At 47.2% G+C, this 20,290-nt stretch overlaps 1 protein-coding gene across 2 annotated transcripts in view; it reads right to left on the bottom strand.

The window, feature by feature from the left end:
• The window catches only part of ILKAP (ILK associated serine/threonine phosphatase), a 34,394-nt gene extending 27,482 nt beyond the window's left edge, over positions 1-6,912 (bottom strand). For both annotated transcript variants that reach the window (XM_027875709.1, XM_027875708.1), the window contains exons 1-2: positions 6,812-6,912; positions 758-826 (exon numbers count right to left, since the gene is read on the bottom strand). In XM_027875709.1, the coding sequence (XP_027731510.1) occupies positions 758-826; positions 6,812-6,866 (124 nt within the window). In that variant the 5' untranslated portion in view covers positions 6,867-6,912. The remainder of the gene's footprint in view (positions 1-757; positions 827-6,811) is intronic.
• Between the last annotated feature and the right edge of the window lie 13,378 nt (positions 6,913-20,290).

Consider the following 20,290-nt stretch of genomic DNA (forward strand, 5'->3'; position numbering starts at 1 on the left):
TTTGTCTGTGGTGCCACCGTCACCCAGTCAGTCCCCAGGTTGGTAATCTGGGGTCATACGGTTCTTCCCTCTCCTCACGGCACATCCGGTCGATGCCACCTCCCCAACACATTTCACAATTCCCCCCTCCTCTCTCTGTCTGTCTCCCACAGATATCTTCACCCGGAACATTCCCAGAGCTGCGCCCCAAACCTCTTCATCTAAATTCTCCTGCCCCTCGGTCTGCCTCATGCGCGCTGGCAACATCATCTTTTCTGCCCGTATTCCTAGACACATTAATCCTCTATTCCAAGGCTCAAGCCTTCACGTTTTCTCTGCCTGAGCCAAACTGGCCCAGTCTACAAGCTACAAACACCTGGTCTATCCTCCTCATCTTGCCTCACCTGTTCCCTGTGCCAGGAATGGCTCCCCTCCCGCTCTTCTCCAGCTGCATTTTTATTCATATTTTGAATACCAATTGAAATGCCACCTCTCCCAGGAAGCCTTCCTGGGAACAAATGGCTTCCTCCTCAAACTTCACAAACTCTCTCATACGTCACTCAAATAACTGTGTGTAATGCAATTATCTTTGCTTACATCTTGTCCCTCAACTAGAATGTAAACTTCAAAATGCGAAACCCCGTGGTTTTGTTTCTTTGTACCCCCTCCAATGTCTCCAAAAAGGAGGTGCACAGGCACACAGTATCTGTGAGTGAACTGGTCGGTCCACGAGCGTCATCTCGGCCCCCAGCACACACGCCACGCCCCCCTTTCTTACCTGACTTCTCACTGCTGGACGGCGGGAGGTCATCGAAAAGCAAAGGCCTTTTTTTCTGTGCTTCTCTCCCTGAAACACAAGCATCACAGAAGACTCAAAATGCACACAGTCAGCAAATCTCTCTTTCCAGATCCTTCCTCAGAGAAGGGAGGGGATTGCATAATTCTGTAATCTATGAAAATTCAAATGGAAACATACAGCTCAGACACAAGAAAGTTTGGGGGAGACGGGACTAATAAGGATTGCTGTTAGCTGGTACATGTGTGTCCACATCTGTACAAACATACCAACGTCACACCATTTCCCATCATGCTCAGTGCTACAGCCATGGGGACCACTTGCTCACTCCCAAAGCTGAACTAACAACTTCACTTAAGATCCACCTTGGATGTCCTGCTTCCTGACACACATCTCCCCGTTTTTCTCTGCCCAAAGACAGACAGAAGCTTTACAAGAGAGGAATCTGAAAAACTAGCTATGCCAGTAAGTGCGGGATTTCAAAAGTAATGCTTTCCATTTCCATAAACCTTTAACAAAGACAACCCAGTCCAGACCCAAGCAGATGAAGATTATTTACTCAGGTTTTTCTGGCAGGATACTGTCTTCAATTTCTTTATTCTCTCCCTCCCTGGAACTTTGAACACAACACACATCACATGTGAATGAATGACAAACATCGCTTCTTATGGACATAAGTGCTTTGTAATCCTCACACATGATATAAATGTAATGTAATATTTATTGTGGACCCACATGTAAACCATCGAGGAATACAAAGTAAGCAATGGCATACTTCCTACTGCTAAAGGGCTTAGGATCTAACAGGGGAGAGAAGACAGGCACACAAATAACTCCAACAGAATTAATCAAGGGCACGGGCACCCTGTGGCATTAGAGACTGGGGAGGGCACTTTAGGACAGGGAAAATGAAGGAATCTTCCCAGACGAGACAAAGGTTTTTACTGGCAGAGGTATGGGCAGGAGACAGCAGATGAGATTATTAAGGGGTAAGGAATTCAAGTTTGCCTGATATGGTGTGTACCAAAAGAAGTCAGAATAAAGATGGGGCTCGGACTGGACTTCATTTATGGTTTTCTCTGTAACTTGCGGACTTTGATGAAGGGTCATGAAACTGATGTGTATCAGAGATGGAATTCGAACCCTGTTCTGGCTGGCTCCACCACCACACAGCCTCTTCTGGAGAGTCAGAAATGGGACACAAGGCAGGAAAAGGAAGCTGAAAGCAGGCTGTCCGCCTGAACACCAGGAGAAGATGCTTGTGCTCAGCAGAGCGAGGCAGGCACTGAAGGTTTACAGCAGGGAAGCCATGGTCAGACTGGCTGTGGTCTGAGAGAATCAGGTAAGGGGGGAGAGCAGAAGCAGGGAATGTTAATGGGGAAGCTTCTACCATAGCTTATGCTAGAGGTCAGACAACTACGCAGCTTAAAGGCCTCAACAAGAATCTGAAAGGGAGAGTGGAGGGAAGGTGCTGTTAACAAGAAAATCTAGAATCAACAGGTGACAGAAGCAGTCAAGATTAAGAATGAAAATGAAAGCTGCTGATTTATCCCGTGAGGGAGCCTACGGTCAGAAAACCCTTTTATGGCATTTTACAGCTCAAACCTGGAGACAACCGCTGCTGCATCACCCCTTACCAATATTGTCCCTTCATGCTCCTAGGGCTCTGACTTCAAGGCTGAACTCCTAAAGGAAAGATAAGGAAGGGACTCCAAAGGACGGAATCTCTGCTGAGTTTCATTTCTATTTGAGAATTTCCTTAGTGAATAGTATAAAAATACGTTTTTGAGAATTGTATAATATTTGATACGTAAACAAAGATTTTTTGGAATAATTCCCCTAGAAAGGGAGATGAAAGAAAAAAATGAAACCAAAAGTATAACCAAAATTTAAATTAAGGGAGACTGCAAAAGGCTTACACCATAAGAAGAAAAATGCTAATTATTTTTAAAAACATAGCTACCAGCTAAACTCCTCAGAACTGATAAACATGGGGTTAAATACAGAAAATAAAGACTACGGCTCTAATGCATAAGAAGGTTTTGGAAATGTCAAGCCAAAAATAATCTTTGCATAATTTAATAAAGGTCAATAAGCTAGACAAGAGCCAGCATGAAGGAGGTTCAGAGATAAAAAACTGAAATGGAAAACTCTGTTTTTGCTCGGAGATTTCAAGTTAGGGATACCTATCTACCCCAAGGGCTTCTACTACCAAGTTTAATGGCAAGCTGTACACCAGGAGAGGTGGCTGCTCAGACAGACAGATTTTAAGCAACTATACTTGACAAACTAAAGGTCATTTTTATTTTATTTTATTTTTTTGGTTAGGCAATGGGGTTAAGTGACTTGCCCAGGGTCACACAGCTAGTAAGTGTTATGTGTCTGAGGCCGCATTTGAACTCAGGTCCTTCTGACTCCAAGGCCAGTTTTCTATCCACTGCGCCACCTAGCTGCCCCTAAAGGTCATTTTTAAAGGCACATTATAAAAACCAGTGAGTAGTTTCTTTACAACTGTTTTATATAGAAATGTTTTGTGTATTGTGATTTATATTGAGTAAGCTATAACAAATCCAATTTTTAAAAATGAGCATCTTCCTAATAAGGGTGACCCACATTTTTTCTCCACCAGCCCTTGATGAGCCTCTCTTAATACCTCCAGAAGATTGGAGATCTAGAGCCAGAGAGAATGGGAATCTCACAGACTACTGAGTCTATTTTTTTAGATCACAGACCTCTCCTCAGAATGATTTTTAAATGCATAAAATAAAGTACAAAGAAAGACAGTTTTACTGAAATAATTAAAAACCACACATTCACAGACCGCACATTAAGAAACCCCCAAGCCCAACTCTGTCATTTTACAGACAAGTAAAGGTCCTACATCTCAATGCTGGAGGTGGAATCTGAACTCAGGACCTCTGATTCTAAACCTGAGCTCTTTCCACTGGGCCAAGTCTCCTCCTGGCAGCCTCCATTCTCTACTGGGTGGCCTTGTTTCTTCTTGACTCTAAGCTGAGATCTCTCTAGGCTAGAACAAAGGAATTTAGAGCTGGAAGGGGCCTCTCAATCAATCATTTCCAACGCCTCATTTTACAGATGAAGTTGAAGCAAAAAGTATCACAATGATCGGTTCCAGACTGCATGTGAGGCAGTAACTAGAACCAGGAATAAACCCAGGCCATGATTCCCAATCCAGGGGGGCACAGAGCTTAATGCACTGAGCTTGGAGTCACCTACTAAGTGCCAGCTGCTGACTGACCCCTTGCTTGCTTGATTCGGGGCCAGAGGAGCTGGGTTTGAACGCTGGCTCTGTTACTTACTAGTTATGGTCTTATCTGTAAAACAGAAGGGGAGGAGTGGGCATGGGAAGGACGCAGGCCAGAGGAATTCTTTAGCCTCTGCCTCTCCCGCAGCAGGCCATTCCACTGAGGGAGATCTTCAACTGTTGCTGACCCAACACTGTCTCATCCGAAGGTCCGCCAATATTCCATGACAGCCATCATGTGTCGACCTCACAGGAGAGTACTTTGTACATGTTAAATTTAGCGCTACAGAAATGGGAATGACCATGACCAGGCCTTGCCTCAGTCATCTCTAAGGCCACATCCAGACCACTGCTCAGCATTGTCACGGACTTCTGCACGCACTTTTATTTTTTGATGTCTCTCTGGTACCCTGAGAGATAGCTGGGGTAGGGCTCGAGAGCTGGCCTGGTTAGACACATACTGACCGAGTGAGTCCAGGCAAGGGTAGCTTTCCAAGGCCTGAAGTCGTAAGACAGGTTTCCTGCCTACGTGGAATCACAAATCTGGGCCAAAAACACAACTCTGAGAGGAACAAGCTATTCCAAATGCAACAGGACCAGTGCAGAGTCAGGGGACACTGCATTCACTGATCCCAACAATACATGTCTATCTATTACCTGCTACCAGGGCAGGCTAGGGACTCATCTATGATGGAGTTTGCTGAGGGTTGTTGGGGTCATGATTTGTGAGGCAGGACGGGATGATGTACACATTAACACTGTGGTCAAGTCTGTCCCAAAGAAGGGAATTTCTTAGGCCTCAAGCGGTGATAGTAGTGGCGAGGACCCTGAATGTGGAGTCAGAAGGAGGCCCCAGTTTGAAGCCCACACCTGCCACTTATAACCTACATAATGCTGGTCAATCACTGTAGTTTCCTAAACCTCAGAAATTTAATCTGACCCCTCTCACCCAATGGCTGAAGAAGCCTTCCAAGGCTAAGCTTTACATGGGTCAATTTCATCTTTGACCGGCCCCCAAACCAACAAGGTAATCTTGGATTTGGATTCGGTCATCGATAGTATTAGCTCTCCCTCTCAATACAGATCTGATCATTATGCTGAGCAGACTGGCTTCATCCAAGCCACAAATAAAACATCAAGAAGATGGGGCTGTGCATGAAGCCCCATGGCAAGCTGACATCAATCCGGAATACTGTCTGGGTCTGGGGTTAGGAATTCACTGATTGTCAATCTCACATTTTTTTCTTGAGGATATCATGAGCATTTCTGTCAAATACACTGCTGCCATATTGACACACCAAGTCTAATAGATGATATAGCAACCATAACCCACAAATCTCAGCCCTACATAATTTGAAGGAGCTTGCTAAGTTTGTGATTCTTGTCCTCAAAACAGTATTAGATGTTACATGGCATTGGTTAGTGGGTGGGTGGGGGGAGAGCACCCACTGTCGTTAATAATAACTGATACACAGCACTTTAAAGTCTTCAAAGTGCTTCGTGTATACTATCTTCATATAAATTAGAGAGGGAATCTGGACCAGTGGAAGTTGGGAAAACCTAGGACGGAATCCTGCCTCAGACACTCACTTAATTGATCCTGGCAAAGTCATTTAAGTTTCAGCTGCTTCATCTGTAAAATGGTGACAAAAAAATGGCAGCCACCTCACAGGGCTTTCTGAGAGTTAAATAGCCATTACGATCTCATCTGATCCTCACAGCAGTGTGAGGCAGACACTACAGGCGTTGAGCAAACAGGTCCAGAGACTTTAGGTGACTTGACCAACCAGGATTCCTATCAAGCCTTCTGCCAACCCCACCCCCCAACCAAACAAAAGGTGAAGCCCGGGCAACCTATTAAGACAGAGAGCTCCATCAGAGTTGGTAATCTCACTCTGCAACGTCACTGTGTCATTTCTGAAAAAATAAGGATGGATTTGGAAACAGCGATGGAAAGGACCAGAAAGTATGGGGCTACGAAACGGGGTGCTCCGGGCAGAGCCGGCCGGCAGCTCTTTGCAGCAGCCCCAAGTCCAGCGGGAGTCAGCAGGTGTGCTCTCCCCGCCCGGTCTCACGGAGGCATCACCCCCGGGGGGGGGGGGGCGGGGGGCTGCTGTCAGAGGTCTCCTCACTTCACTCTGCAGAGGAGGAAGCTGGGGTTCACAGGGTCAGGCCGCTGCCCCAGCCGGCCATCCCCGAGGTCTGAGGCGTCAAAGCGCCCAGAGGCGGTCAGCCCCACCGTGGCCACTGCCTCGCTGCTCTCTAGTCCCACGGCAGTGACCGGCCTCGCACGGCCCGTGGCTCAGGACCACGCGGGGCTTCCTCGGTCCCTCGGAGAAGGGCAGAGGGCGGAATGGCCGGCGGCCGGGCGGGGGCGCTTCGTAGAGCGAGGCGCGAACGCCCCTCCCTGCCGGTCATTCCCGAAGTTCCGGTCCCAGGACCCCCGGCACAGCCCTCCAGGGCTCGGGGCGTGACCGGCGCTCGAGGCGGGGCTGCTCCCTCTGGACGCGCCCACGGAAACGCCTAAGGCCGGCGAGGGCCCACGTCTGCCTCCCGCCCCCTCCACGTGCACCTGGCTGAGCCCTGACGGGCGCCCGGGAGGGGGAGGGGGAGGGGGAGGGGAGGAAGACGGGAAGGGAAGCGGAGGGGAGGGTGGAGACGAGAGGGGGAGGGGAGGGAAAGGGGCGAGAGGGAAGAGGGGAGGGGCGAGGGGGGCGGGGACGGCCGGGGCCCGCGGCCCCGGCTCCAGCCGCCCCCGCCCCGAGCCTCACCGGCTGTGGAGCGGGGCGAGGGCTCCGGCTCCGGCAGGTCCCCGAACAGGTCCATCCGTAACCGGAACCGGGCGGCGCGCGCACGGAGCCGAGCTTCAGCCGGAGAGGCAGAGGCGGCGGCGGCGGCGGCGGCGGCGGAGGAGGCGGCGGCGGCAACTGAGAGGCTGAGGCGGGAGCAGCGACGACGGCGGCGGCCTCGGCCTCGGCCTGCTTGCTGTTGCCAATCACTCCGAGGGGGTGGGTCCGAGGAGGCGGCCAGTCAGCGGTCGGCCCGAGCCCGGATGGGGCGGGCCCACAGCCGGAAGTGAGGGCACGCGGGGCCGCGTGCTTAGCCCGGAGGCGGGATCGGCGTACTTCCGCGCCGGGGGCGCGTCGGCCCTGGGAGAGGAGACGAGCGACGGAGCCAGAAACCGAGCTTCAGTGGGCTCTTCCGGCCCGAGGATACGGGCTGCCTCCTCCGTGGTGTGTCAGGAGGTTTCCGGGGCGCCGTGCTCGGATTTTAGGCCGCCTTTAGTATGGGGCCCCCGGGGCCTGGCCGGATGGCGGGCCGCGCATGCGCATATCCCTCCTTGTGGGGCCCGTCCGGTTGTCATTCATCCTTGTGGTGGGGTGGGGCCTGTGAGACTCCGCCCCAAACTGGGCGGCCTAGGCCTTGACCCCTCCCTTCAGTAGCTATACAAGAGCCTACTGTGTGCAGGGCCTACTGAGTGTATGGGCCGGCTGCACTAGGGCTGGGGTTGCGTGCCAGGCAGGACCAAAGGGAGACGCAGCCCTGCCCTCCAGGTTCTCTCTGGGGACGGAGACCCCGGTGCCTCCCAATACCCCCAGGCTGCACTGGACGTTGTCCACTCTGACCCAGCCAAGCCGGCCTCTGACTCGCAAGGCACCCTCCATCTCCCTTCTCTGGACCTTTGCAGCAGCTCCTCCCCAGGCCCTCCCTCTCTTTACCACTCTTCTGGAACCCTGTCGTTGGAAGCCCTTTGGGGGAGCCCTAACTCCCTGCAGACTGTCACCTGCTTCTGGGGGTCATTCATGTGCTAGTCATGCTGTCTTCTTGTCTTTGGGCTTGTCCCCGCCCGGGGAGTGCAAGCTCTTCTAAGCAGCTAGGATCCTCTCCTTGGTACGGTTCCCAATATGTGGTGCGTAAAAGCGCCTTAAGAAAAACTTGTTGACCGATTGGCTGGGGAACTCCCTGGAGGAGGAGACTCTCCACCAGTGCAGGGGGGCATCTTCTCTGCAGTTTGCAATCTTAGAAATTTGCCCAAGATCAGAAGGTAGATTTGAACCCAGGCCTTCCTGGTTCTGAGGCCAGCTTTCTATCCACTATGTATGCTATCTTTCGTAAGCATGATGTTAATTGTTAACTAGATCAACAATAGGGATAAACTTATGCAACAAAAATGCAAGGGGGCGGAGGGGAGCGCTAGCAGCTGGGGGGAATCAAGAAAGACTTCATGGAGGAAGCAGCAGTAGCTGAGCTTTGAGTTCCTGGAAGTAGACTTGAGGGGGGATTGCATTCCAGGTATGGGGCACAGCTTGTGCAAATACAGAAAGGGGAAAGGAGTTACCTGGTGTGAGAAACAAGGGAGCCCCTTTGGCTGTATTGTGGAGCACATAGTAAGCCCTCGATCCATTGCAGTGGGGTGCAGTGGGCTGGGGCTGGGTTCAAATCCTTACCCTGCCACATTATCAGAGTGACCTTGGGGAAGTCTTTTCTCTCCCTGGGCCTTGGTTTTCTCACCGGTAAAGTAATTGTGCTGAAGTAGATTATGGATGACCCCCAGTTTGCTTCCAGCACTAACTCTATGATCTGGTACAAGGAGAGCAGAAGAGAGGATCCTGTGGGATTTAAGTTCCTGGGACCCCCTTATCAGCTGTAGGGCCTCAGGCCAGGGCCAGGGCTAGAGGGGGTTCATAAGCCTTTGATGCCTTCTCTAGTGTGAGAGCCCACATAGGATGAGCTGAGGTGACCTTAGCTGAGCCAAGTGCTGCCTCTGCTGAGCTTAATCAATGCTCGTCTTCCCTGCCCTAACCCCTTTTTTGGGGGAGGGGTCAGCACCTATATCTGCTGTGTAGGGAACACCTCAGTCAATCAATCAGTCAATATAGTGTCTCCTGTGTGCCAGGCACCATGCCAAGTGCTGGGGATACAAAAAGAGGCCAAAGACGGCACTTGCTGTCACTGAGGCAACTCTGAGTTGTCTGGGACACAAAAGGAAGGAAGGGAGTTAGACATGTAGATGTGCTAGATTTGAACCCAGGCCTGCCTGGTTCCAGTGCCAGCCATCTTTGTCCACTAGAAGTGACACAGTGAATGAAGTGCTGGGGTTGGTCAGGAAATCCTGAGTTCAAATCCAGCTTCGGGCAGTAGGGACCCTGAGACACTTAACCTTGGCATGCAACAATTTCCTCATCTGTGAGATGGGGATAATAAGAGCACCCACCCATTTTCTCCCTCACTTTCTTAAGTCTGTGGACAATCAGCGAAGCAATCCACGGAGCCCTGATGTGTTGCCTTTGTGAGGTGCAGATGTTCACTGACAATTTGACAATCAGCTCTTCCCGAGTAGGGTATCCTGCCCCCTGGCCATCCTGGATACCGTCCTCTGCGAGTACTTTGGGTGGTTGTTCTAAAATGTGCCCCCCCCCTCAAACAAAGCCTGGGCTGAGCTCTCCCTTCAGGGAGCCGGTGCTCAGGTAATGCACAGGTGTGTGTCCCTGGGTCACCTGAGGTTGTACTCTGCTGCTGTAGCTTTCAGGAGCTCATGCTCACCGGCCCTGGGGGCAACAGTGGCGTATCTATACAACACTTGTAAGGTCTTCTCATGATGACTGAAGTAGCGGAAACAAGAAGGAGGTGATGGGGAGGGGCCGTGTCCAATGCTGGGTCAGATTGTTCCTCCACCAGTCACTGGGTGGCACTGCCAGCCTACCAAGGCTTGCTGCTATCACCAGCTTCTGTGGAGTGGCTGTTGTCAGGTCAAACTTGGAGAGTAATCCTTAGAGCCAAATGGATTTCTCAGTCTCTACCCCTTCAGTTATTTGTCTCTAAACAAAGACATCACAGGCTGAGAGAGAATGGACTGGCTGCTGAAGGGTGATAACCTTAACCATCATAGAGTTAGAGCTGGGAGGGACATGAGAGGCCAGTCTAGTCTGACCCTGCATTTTACAGATGAGGAAACTGAGGCCCAGGGAGGTTCAGTGACAGGGTCACACAGCTAGTTAGTGTCTGTAGTGGGATGTGAACTTGCCTTGAAAGAGAAAAGTCAGGAGACAAGGGTGGAGTATTCAGGCATCCAAGCATCCGGGGTGGTCAGTTGCCCAATAGTCCACTTAGTAGGACTGTGCAAATGGACCCAACCAAGGGTTGAGCCCAGGGAGGATGTTTGGGCACAGCAGGAGGTGAGGGAGGGAGCGGGAGAAAGGCACAGCCTGTAAGGAATGGTGGGGATAAAACAACAGCAGATAGGCTCCAAGCTAGAGTCCTGGACTGCGTGATGGGAGATGTATGTACTTTGACATGGAAGTGAGTGGGGCCATTGCCCATGGACCATGCTCCATGTCATTTCCTGGATCTAGAAATTGATACCTGGAAAGGAAATGGAAGATAGAGGTGTGAGCTGGTGATGGGAGCCAGGCTGCCAGAGCCCTGGCACGCCTCTGCAGGCCCTGCAGAGCAGGGGGTTGGCTGTCCCCTATGGGGCCCGCCTTTGCTTCTGGGAAGCTGGCTCTCAGGCTCCCGAGTGCCCAAGCTCTGATGAGCTCGTACATGACATTGACAGGGAAGGCATGCCTGGCAGTTTTGTACAGTTACATGAGAACTAGGGTCGAAAAAACCCTTCAAATCTTGTGTAGAATGAGATTTCAGGGTTGCTTCTCCAGCAGGATGCTGGGAAAGGGGACTTTCATAGATAGAGCTTCCTCGATTCCTCACACCCCCAACGTCACCTTCCAAGAGAATCTGGCTTAGCACTGGTTGCTCGCAGGAGGTGTCTTGAAAGAGAAACCTCAGAAGAGAAGGGTTCGGAATGCCCTCCTCCAAACAGAAGTCAAAATAGTAGAAAAGGGGTTGCCCTTGAACTAATCCTAAAGTGATTTGAGCATTTATACCCAGCATGGGGGACCTTTTCTCTGTCAAGGAGCTTAGCTGTACTTAGGAGTTCTGACACCAGGGACAAGTATCAGAAAATGCCCTGGGAAAACAGTACAAAAGGCTCCCCAAATCAACTTCTAAAAGCAAATTCTGGTAAGGAGGGGTGTGAAGACCTCACATCTCAGGCCATAAAGTGTTGGGGGTGAGGGGAGACCAAGACTGTGCCATAGTACAAGGAATGTGGTGGGGAGGGAACAAGGTGGGGCTGGACCCTGGAAAGAGCTCATCTTTTGGGCTTGCTAACCGTGTGTTATGCTCAGTTGTTTCTATTTGCTGTTGTCAGTGCCCTAGAAATGTTGGAGCCCTAGGGCAGAGCCCTAGGTGCTCAACCCTAGTTAACACTGTGCACTTGACTCACAGGAAAGAACGTGGACAAGGTCCTTATGCGAGTAAAACACACAACTTACAGACAACTCTTTAATATTTATTTTTTCTGAGATGAATCCTTATATTAAATATTCAAGTCATTTGTCTTACCTTCAGGTACCTAAAGACTCCAAAATGGCTTTTAAAATGAAAAATAAGGCATACAAAACTATTTGATGATACTTACTGGAAGATAGCCCATTACTGCATTATTAGTAGTGCTGTGGATTTGTACAAACATTTGGAAAAGCAAATTGGAATCATTCCAACCAAGTGACCAGCGTGTTCCTACCCTTTAACCCAGAGATCCTGCTGCTAAACATATACCCTGAAGAGGTCAATGATAAAAAAAGAAAAGGCCCCATACACAGTGAGATATTGTTAGCCACATTTTTCTTTGGTAACAGAACTAGAAACAAAGTAAATGCTCATTGATTGGGAGATGGCTAAACACATTGTGATATGTGAATAGAGTGGAATATTACTGTCCTGTGACAAATTGGAGTATAAAGAAGCCTGAAAAAACATGAAAAGTTGCAAAATTACAAGAGTAAGAACAGATGTGAGAAGACACTTCCCTCAGTTATTTTCAGAGGACAGAGTGTAGAATATTGCATGCATTTCCGGAGTTTCCATATAATGATTAATAAATTTTTCCTCTTCCTCTTAAATTTTTTTTCTTTGTTATATGAGATGGCTCTCTGGGAAGGGAGAAGGGGAGAAATTTAGGTTGTATGAAAACAAAAGATATCAATAAAGATTTAGGTGTCTTTTTTTTTTTTTAAAGAAATTCACTTTCCCTCTAGACCCTCAGGGTTGTTTCTGGACCCTAAGGGGAGCTCTTGTGCCTGCCCTCTGAACAACTAGCCTGCCCTTGCAGGTTGGAGTAGGATAATAGCTCCTGAGTGTGCAGTACCCTGAGATTCTATGAAACTCCAGTAGGGACCACTCCTGTTTGTGACAACACTGTTCACTCAGTATTCCCTGTTGGAAACCTTGACTTTTTATTCTTCTGCATTTTCTGTACTTGGCGAGGATAGAGTGCTGGACTCGGAACCAGGAAGATCGCTCTTCCAGTCCCACCACTGACACTTCCCTGCTGTGTGACAGAGATAGGTCATATAACCTCATCAAAACTCAGTTTCCTTATCTAGAAAATGAGGAAAGTAAACCACAGGGCTCCTATAAAGCACGCTCTGATTAATCTGTCTAAAGCCTTGACAAACATTAAAGTACAGTTTACATGTTAGTTATTATTAGCTAATCAGTTACCGAGGCCTTCCAATTTTACCTTGACTTGATCTTGTCCATTACTGGTATCAAACTCAAATAGAAAGGGATCCCTAAGGGCCATATCTTGACCTAGGAAACTACAAATTAACATTATTGATGGATTTTTATTTATTTTGTTAAACATTTCCCAATTACATTTTAATTTGGCTTGAGTAGGGGTTTTGTGGGCTGTGAATTTGATGCCTCTGTACATCATCTGTAATGTGTAGCCCTTATAGTCTCTCTCCACAGACTCCTTCATCTGGACTCTTTCCATCTCCACTATGTCCCCCCCTAATAATTTATTTCATTGCTTCCAGACTATACTTAGATCTGTTAGTCACATCATTCCTACTTTAAAATCTTCAGTGGCTCCCTTCTGGCTGCAGAGCAAATGAAGGCTCACCATTTGCCAATCAATCAGTCAAGCAAGAAACATTTACTCAGCCTCCATCACTCAAGAACTTCCCCAGTCTAGGATTTAATTTTAGATTACTTCTCTCTCTCTGCGCTTTGCCTTAGTCCAACTGGGTTATTCATGATGTCCTTTAGTGGCTGCACCCATTTCTGCTTCTGATTTTGCTCACACTGTTCCTATGCCCAGAAGACCTTCCCTCATCTCTCAGCCTGTTCAGGAAGTTAATCAGCAAACATTAAGCACCTACTATGTGTCAGATTCAGCAGTAGACTCTGGGGATACACATCGACAAAGATATTCTCCACCCTTAAGAAGCTTCCATTCCAGTAGGGGTGGAAAGCATATTCCTAGATGAAAATCGATACAAACAATTACACAGTAATGGAGGGGGGCGTGTTATGAAAATGAGGAATTTTTACCAAATTGATTCTGTCTCAGAACAGTTTTCCTACAAGGAGGGAGATTGAGTTTTCTCTTGTCCTGCCCTTACCATTATTCCACCGGTTTAGTAATCATTCATTCATTCATTTAGTCAGTCAGTCAGTAACAGTGCCAGGCCCTGTGCTAAATGCTGGGGAAACATACAAAGAAAGGCAGAAATATGGTGCCAGCCCCCACAGAGCTCGTAGTCTGGTGGGGAAAACAACTATGTCCGTACAAGACATAGAAGGCAAATGGGAGATCAGCTCTGAGAGAAGGCACTGGCATTAAGGACGACCAGGAAAGACCTCTTGGCAGAAGGTAGAATTTGAGCTGGGTCTTGTAGTAAACCAAGAAAGCTGGGAAATAGAGGTGAGGAGAGAGAGCATTCCCTTTGAGGAGCTCTTGTCAGTAAACCGTGTGGGGCTATATTAGGTCTAAATATGTGTGTGTATGTGTGAATAAATGTATGTATATTTGTGTATGTGTGAGTGTGTATATGTATGTGAATATGAATGTGCGTTTGTGTGTGCATACATGTGTATGTATGTATATGTGTGTAGTGCACATGTGGAGCTGGGCACTGTCTGTCATGTCAGCATCTCACACCATGAGGGGTACTCGGCTCCAGATTCACTTAACTGTCTCATTCAAGTCAATGGGAAAAGCATCTATGTCTTCACCCCAACTGCAGGCAGACAAAGAGGATGAGGAGGTAGTGATCTTACTTCCCAGAATCACATGGGAATCAATTGACCAAGAGCTCTTCAAGTCTTTTTGACAGCTGCTCAGGATGCTGGGTAACAGGCCTGACATATTCCAAATTCATTAGAATAGGTTGTCATGACTGGGAACTGCAGACTGGACCAAACTTTTCTCCATCCTTCACTCCTCACATCAGCCTCCTCTTTCCCTGGTACCCCTCTTTGATACTTCAGGGCTCTGTTGTCAGCAGTGTCTCTCCCACCCCCATGCCCCATCACTGATATGTCTCAAACCTCCAGTGACTTGGTAGATTCTCTTCCAGCTATGGCTGGACGTCAATCAGCCCACCTGGTGATTCCGGCCTCTTCATACTCAAAGGCTTTATAGTTCAGTAGGACCTCCCAGAGCTTGTGTGTCACTGATGTGACCTTCAGGATGCCATGTCACCTTCAAGCCCTGATGAAGCATTGAGGGAGGTCACTAGGTACAACGAATGGCATGCTGAACCTGGAATCAGGAAGATCTGAACTCAGATCTTCCTTCAGACACTAGCTGTGTGATCCCTCTATGTGCCTCAGTTTCTTCATCTGAAAAAGGAAGATAGGAATAGCACCTCCCTCCCAATGTTGTTGTGAAGATCCCATGAGACAGTATGTGTAAAGTTCTGTGCAAACCTTGATGGGCTGTGTTGATGCCAGTAGAAGGGAGGACTTTCCACACAGGGAATTTACCTTCAATTACAGACAATCCAAAATACCATATCTTACAGTGTTTGCTTTAAAACCTAATATGCCCAAGAAGCAAATGAGAACGCAACAACTTGTGACATCTGATTGAGGAAAGGCTGAACCAAGCATGGCAGGTGAATGTCAGAATCTTATTGTCACAGGAGAAATGGTGGATGGGAGCCATCCAGAGAAATGTGGGAGGCCTGCATTATCTTGAGGGCAGGGAATGTTTGGACTTTTTCTTTGTGTGTCCCAAGGCATTTCATTGTGCCCCTGGCACCTCATCAGTCTGTAAATAATGCTTGTTGATTAGCTAATTCATTTATGCAATGACTAGCATAATGTACACAAATACAACTCAGCTTAATTGCAGTGGTCCACCTTGTTTCTGGAGAAGAGATGACAGAGGGAGGAAATTTTCTGGGTTGAAAGGTAGAGAACATGTCATAGAGAAGTGGGATAGGATAGGCAGGGCAGAGAATCATTTTTCGGTCTGATTTACCTAACTCTTGCTCTTTGTGACAAGGGTTGGTTTAATGGAGATGATGTTGTATTTTGGGAAAAGACTCATTAAAAAAAAGGCATCAAAAAAAACTTTTAAAATATATTTTAAAAAAGCCAAAAGCCACAGGTTCAGTATTTGCATAAATGCCACATTTATTTCTTAACTGAACAATGCCTTGAGTGTACACAAACAGTTTAAGACCCTATATTTCAACACTCATAGTTTAAGACATCAATAAAACTAGACTCATTACTTGAGTATTGTTGTTATTATACAGTGGTGCCCACAGCAATCACATATGTACAAAGCAAGAGAAATGGTCTCCCAGCACTTTGGGGATGGCATCACAGGAAGAACTCATGTGGACAAACTAATTCATGGAAGCACAGGCAAAAAAAATCCAAAAGAACCACACCTCCCTTCATTTTTAAAGTAAAGCCTCTCAGCAAATGACACCTCCTGAAGACAGACAGTTTCCTTCCCTAGCTTGGCAGTACACAGGTTGAGAGAGGGTACAGGAGTACAAGAGACTGGTTGACCATTGCTTTCTCTTGGCTTGATAGCATCCCAGCCTTCAACATGGCAGTCATTAGGACAGGTCAGGAGGGCCTCCGAGGGCTTCTCAGCAACTTATTTGGCTTGGTGGCTACTTAAGAAAGCATCACCCCAAAGGTGTCACAGGACATGGTAGGCCCCACAGAATTCCGATTTCATCTTTTGTGTAAGCACCCAGGCAATGGTTCTAGCAGTTAGGTCTTTACCGAAAACATCGTTACATAGTGATGGGATTTTCCTATGAAGAGTCTGGAATCAATGAGCTATTGACAGATATCTCATGCACGGTCATAGAGACCAGTCAAACAAACAGTGGGAAGACACCAACGAGTGTTTTCTGTAGTTCATCTTCCATGGAATCTTATTTGGTCTCAGTCTAGTCTAAAGTCATGGCCAATTTGTATGAAAGAATTTTCTTTTGTGGTTATGGTCATCTCAAGGAAACACTGTTACTCTTTTGAGAAAAACAGCCATTTTTTTTTTTCCCAGATCAGGTCTATCTCATGGCTACATGAGGTTGGGTCTGCCTTGCCTTGACCCCATGTGGTGAGAGGTGCTAGAGAATTAATCATTAATTCTCACTTAAAATCCTTCTTGATAGTGAAGGGTTATCTTTGTAAATAGAATGCTACTAGATGGTGAGCATTGTTAAAACAATTTAAAAATGTGTCTTATGTTTATGGTTTATAAATTCTTCCTCATCTTCATCTCTTCAACAATAGCTAGGATTTCTTTGCTACTATCTAAACAAAAAAATCTACCTGGCAACTTGATTCCTGGACCCTAACAATAATAGTACCAGGATTGTAATTCTGTAGTTGGGGGAAAATGTGGGTTACATCAAGTCAAATGTGCTTCAGAACCCTAGTCATTCCCATGCTGGGATCAGACCATAGATAGAATTGTTATAGGTAGAGGTCTACCTAATTGCTGGATTTCAGATCTTTTGATGTTTTGTAAGAAATTCACACAAACCTCAAAAAAGTCTATTGCATTTCTTTTCTGGTCCTCCTCACTTTGTCCCCCAACCATCCCTCCCCCAAATAACAGTGTGCTCTGCAGGTTGGCTGGCCTCAGGCACAGGTGTCCTTAACCAACTGGGAGGGAGGAGGAAGGAGGAAGGGCTTTCCCAGACCGTGTTCTTCAGGATGGCTGACCTGACAACATGGCCCTTAACAGCTTTGATGGCTGTCTGTCACCTTCCCCTTCCTCCCCGGAAAGCTGGGACTCTGGGAGGATTCAATACTTACATCAACTTTAGTCATTCTTTCTTACCTTTCCTGGTATAATCTGAAAAACAACAATAGGCACTTGCAGAAGAAGATCTTACAGGCTGATGTTTTTCCACTCGGTCAGAACATCTTACTAACTTCACTAGGGGAAAATCTTTTAATTAGGTCTGAAAGGAGACAAATGCAGAATATTTCACAAAAGACTCTTGATTCCAATTCAGAATTGAGAAGTGTTGATTTCCAAAGGAAGCATTTAGCTCTAGGAGTATCATCAAGATGGTCTGAAATGCAACCTGTGCCAGCAAGGGACTCACTTCCAGCTCTTTGTGGGTATCTTTTAGAGACCAGGGATTCATATGGCATTTTGTCTACTTGTTTTAAATTTTCTATTCTAGTTATCAGGTTGCCATGAAATACATAAAGGTCTCTGTCATACTTCTAGCTTCAAATCATATTTTTAGGGGCTGACATTTGCTCAAAAATTAGTGTCTTGAAAGAACTTGGATCCTCCTGTATCTGTCTCTTATAAAAGACATTTATAATGGAATAACTTTTCAAAGGGAAAGTCTTGGAAATAGTCTTTTTTTTAATCATGCCATGCTAGAAGGCTAAGGGGCACCATAAGTGTTTTTGGAGGTAGAACAACAAAAAAAACATTCTTATAAGCTTCTTGTAAAAAGACAAAGGACATCTTTTACAATTCTGCTTAGAAGGTGGGTGGTTTAAATGACTGTTAACTTGTAATGTAGATTGGACTATGGATGGTGACTTTGCTAAGGCAAAAACGGGTGTGGGGGTGGGTGAGGAAGACCATGAGGAAGAACCAGTACTAGCCATCTGGGAAATATGACACTACCCACATTGACTTGGGGCCTGAGAGACAGAACAAGGTCCCATTGAAACAGAATGATGCCCTGGCCTGAATATTTGTCCTAAGAACAATTAGAAAGAAAAGGGACAACGAAGAAATCAACTAAGACACCATCCATTAGAGAGTGGAATTTTTGAGTTATCACAATATTTAACTAGTGCCAGAAGTGGGGCAGAGCTGAGCACAACTCTGGAATCTTGGCCCTGGGGATGAATAAACATGGTAGGAGGATGGTTGGAGGAAAAGGGATCTAGAGCTTTTAGTGAGCCTGCTGAAATTTCTGGAGGTTGGCTTTCTAGGTTTCCAAACAAAAACGTATATATAGCTCAGTTTGGGAATCCTGACATACCCACCACAACCGAGAGGATGAAGAAGGGGAAAGAAGGGTAGCCAGGGTGTGCACATGATGATGAGCTGTGATCTGTTCTAGTCCTGTGGGCACTCAGCTAAAGGCCATAGAGATACCTCTCTGAGCAATTGCTGTTCTGAAAGGGCACCGAGTGGAGGGGTCTAGCTAAAGCTCCCGTGATTGGAGAACATACTGAGAGAAGCTCCAAACAATAGATAGTCTAAAGACATTCATCTTTGTAGCTTAATTTGACTGAAAAGCTTGAAACATGCCTATCAGTTGAGCAGAGCCTGAACTTCAAGGGTGTCACTGATAAGGAAGCTGTACTGGTTACAAGAGAACTTCTTGACCTGCCGCCATGGTTTGGCTAGCCATGGAATTCTAGGGTTCTTTGGTTAGCCAGACTTTTTGGGCCAGATAAATGAGTTAGGGATTCATGGGAGCAAGGAATTAAAATTCATGTTATCAGGGGCAGAGGACAAACAGAAACTCTTTTCACATAGAAAAATAAAAATCAGTCTCTGGCAAACATGACACCATCCCACCCCCACCCTTGCTCATCAACCAGTCATTGTCTCATTGAATTCACAGAGCCTTCTCACTAGATGGGAGAAGGATAAAACCCTGTCCAAAATAGGTAGTAAGACTGACCCCTGTGCTTCAAGACAACAATACTGAGTTCATGGGCTGAGTATCTAGAGAATTTAGAGGGACTTGCTGATTTAGTAAGATAGCCCATTATTCCGAAAGGTCCCTCTACCCTGAATTGTAGTGTCTGTACTCTGGCATGCTTCCTGGTTCTAAACTATCCAAATGACCTTACACCCAAGAGCTCGGATTAGACTCCTAGTCAACAAAGAGCAGACTTACAGAAAGGATGGGCATTGGCTCACTGTGATTCCACTATCAGTGTATTGCTGGATCCTTCCCCGCCATTTTCTTTCCATTTGACTGTATAGTCTCTATCCGAGGGCCTCTAAGGTCCATCAATCTCATGAGCTGAAGGTGGGGGTGGAGAGAATGGTCAAGAGTTGACTCTTCCTGATAACACAGGGCACAACTGAGTATAACCCAGTTTGGCTGCATAGGTATAGTTTCTCATTTGAAACTACAGGTTACAACTATAGGTAGGGGAGCCTAGAGAGGACACCTGGGCCCTTTCTATACTACTGCCACCTGGATGCTACTTTGTAGACTGGCTGCCTAAGTCTGGGACTCTCTTTCCATATCCTTGTTCACCCTATTTCTCTGGCATTACAGCTTCAGACTTAGAAATGTCAATTCAACAAACACTGAGTACCTACTGTGTGCAAGGCACACTCTGCCTATCTGGTCATACCTTATGGGGCAGAACTAGTGATGAGAAGATGGATTCATGTTTCCCAGGTGAGGAACAACTGCCTCTCATCCAATATACTGGTTGGGTTTCAGAAAGTAAGGCCTCCTGGTGGCCCCAAACCAGTTGTGCAGTACAAACACATAAACCCATGTACAATGGAAAGGCAAAACCATTTGAAAAAGTGCTTTGTCTCTGAGCAGTGACTCAGGTACAGGGGCGCGTGGAAGTCTGTGTGCGGACTATGGGGTGTCATGGTGCTGGGTGTGTAGGCAGAATGTCCCAGCCTTCTCTACACTTCGGTTTGGGTTAGGCTCTGGGGAGAGGGAAGAAGGGAATGAATGTCCAATACACTGACTGGCCTGCTGAGTGTGCCTGTCCTTCCCATCTCTCCAGCCAGCTCCAGTGTCTGCCTACACACCCCAGCAGAGCTGGGGTTCCCCTGAACCTTACAGGGTCACAGCATTTTTGAAAGGGAATGAAAATGATGTTATCTGACGGTTGTTTATTTCCCAGAACTCCCTCTCCCTAGCCCTGCCCTGCCTCAGTGAGGACTGTCGCCCAGT

This window comes from Vombatus ursinus, unplaced genomic scaffold, assembly GCF_900497805.2.
Source record: "Vombatus ursinus unplaced genomic scaffold, bare-nosed wombat genome assembly UNPS02014810.1, whole genome shotgun sequence".
Taxonomy (NCBI): Eukaryota; Metazoa; Chordata; class Mammalia; order Diprotodontia; family Vombatidae; genus Vombatus; species Vombatus ursinus.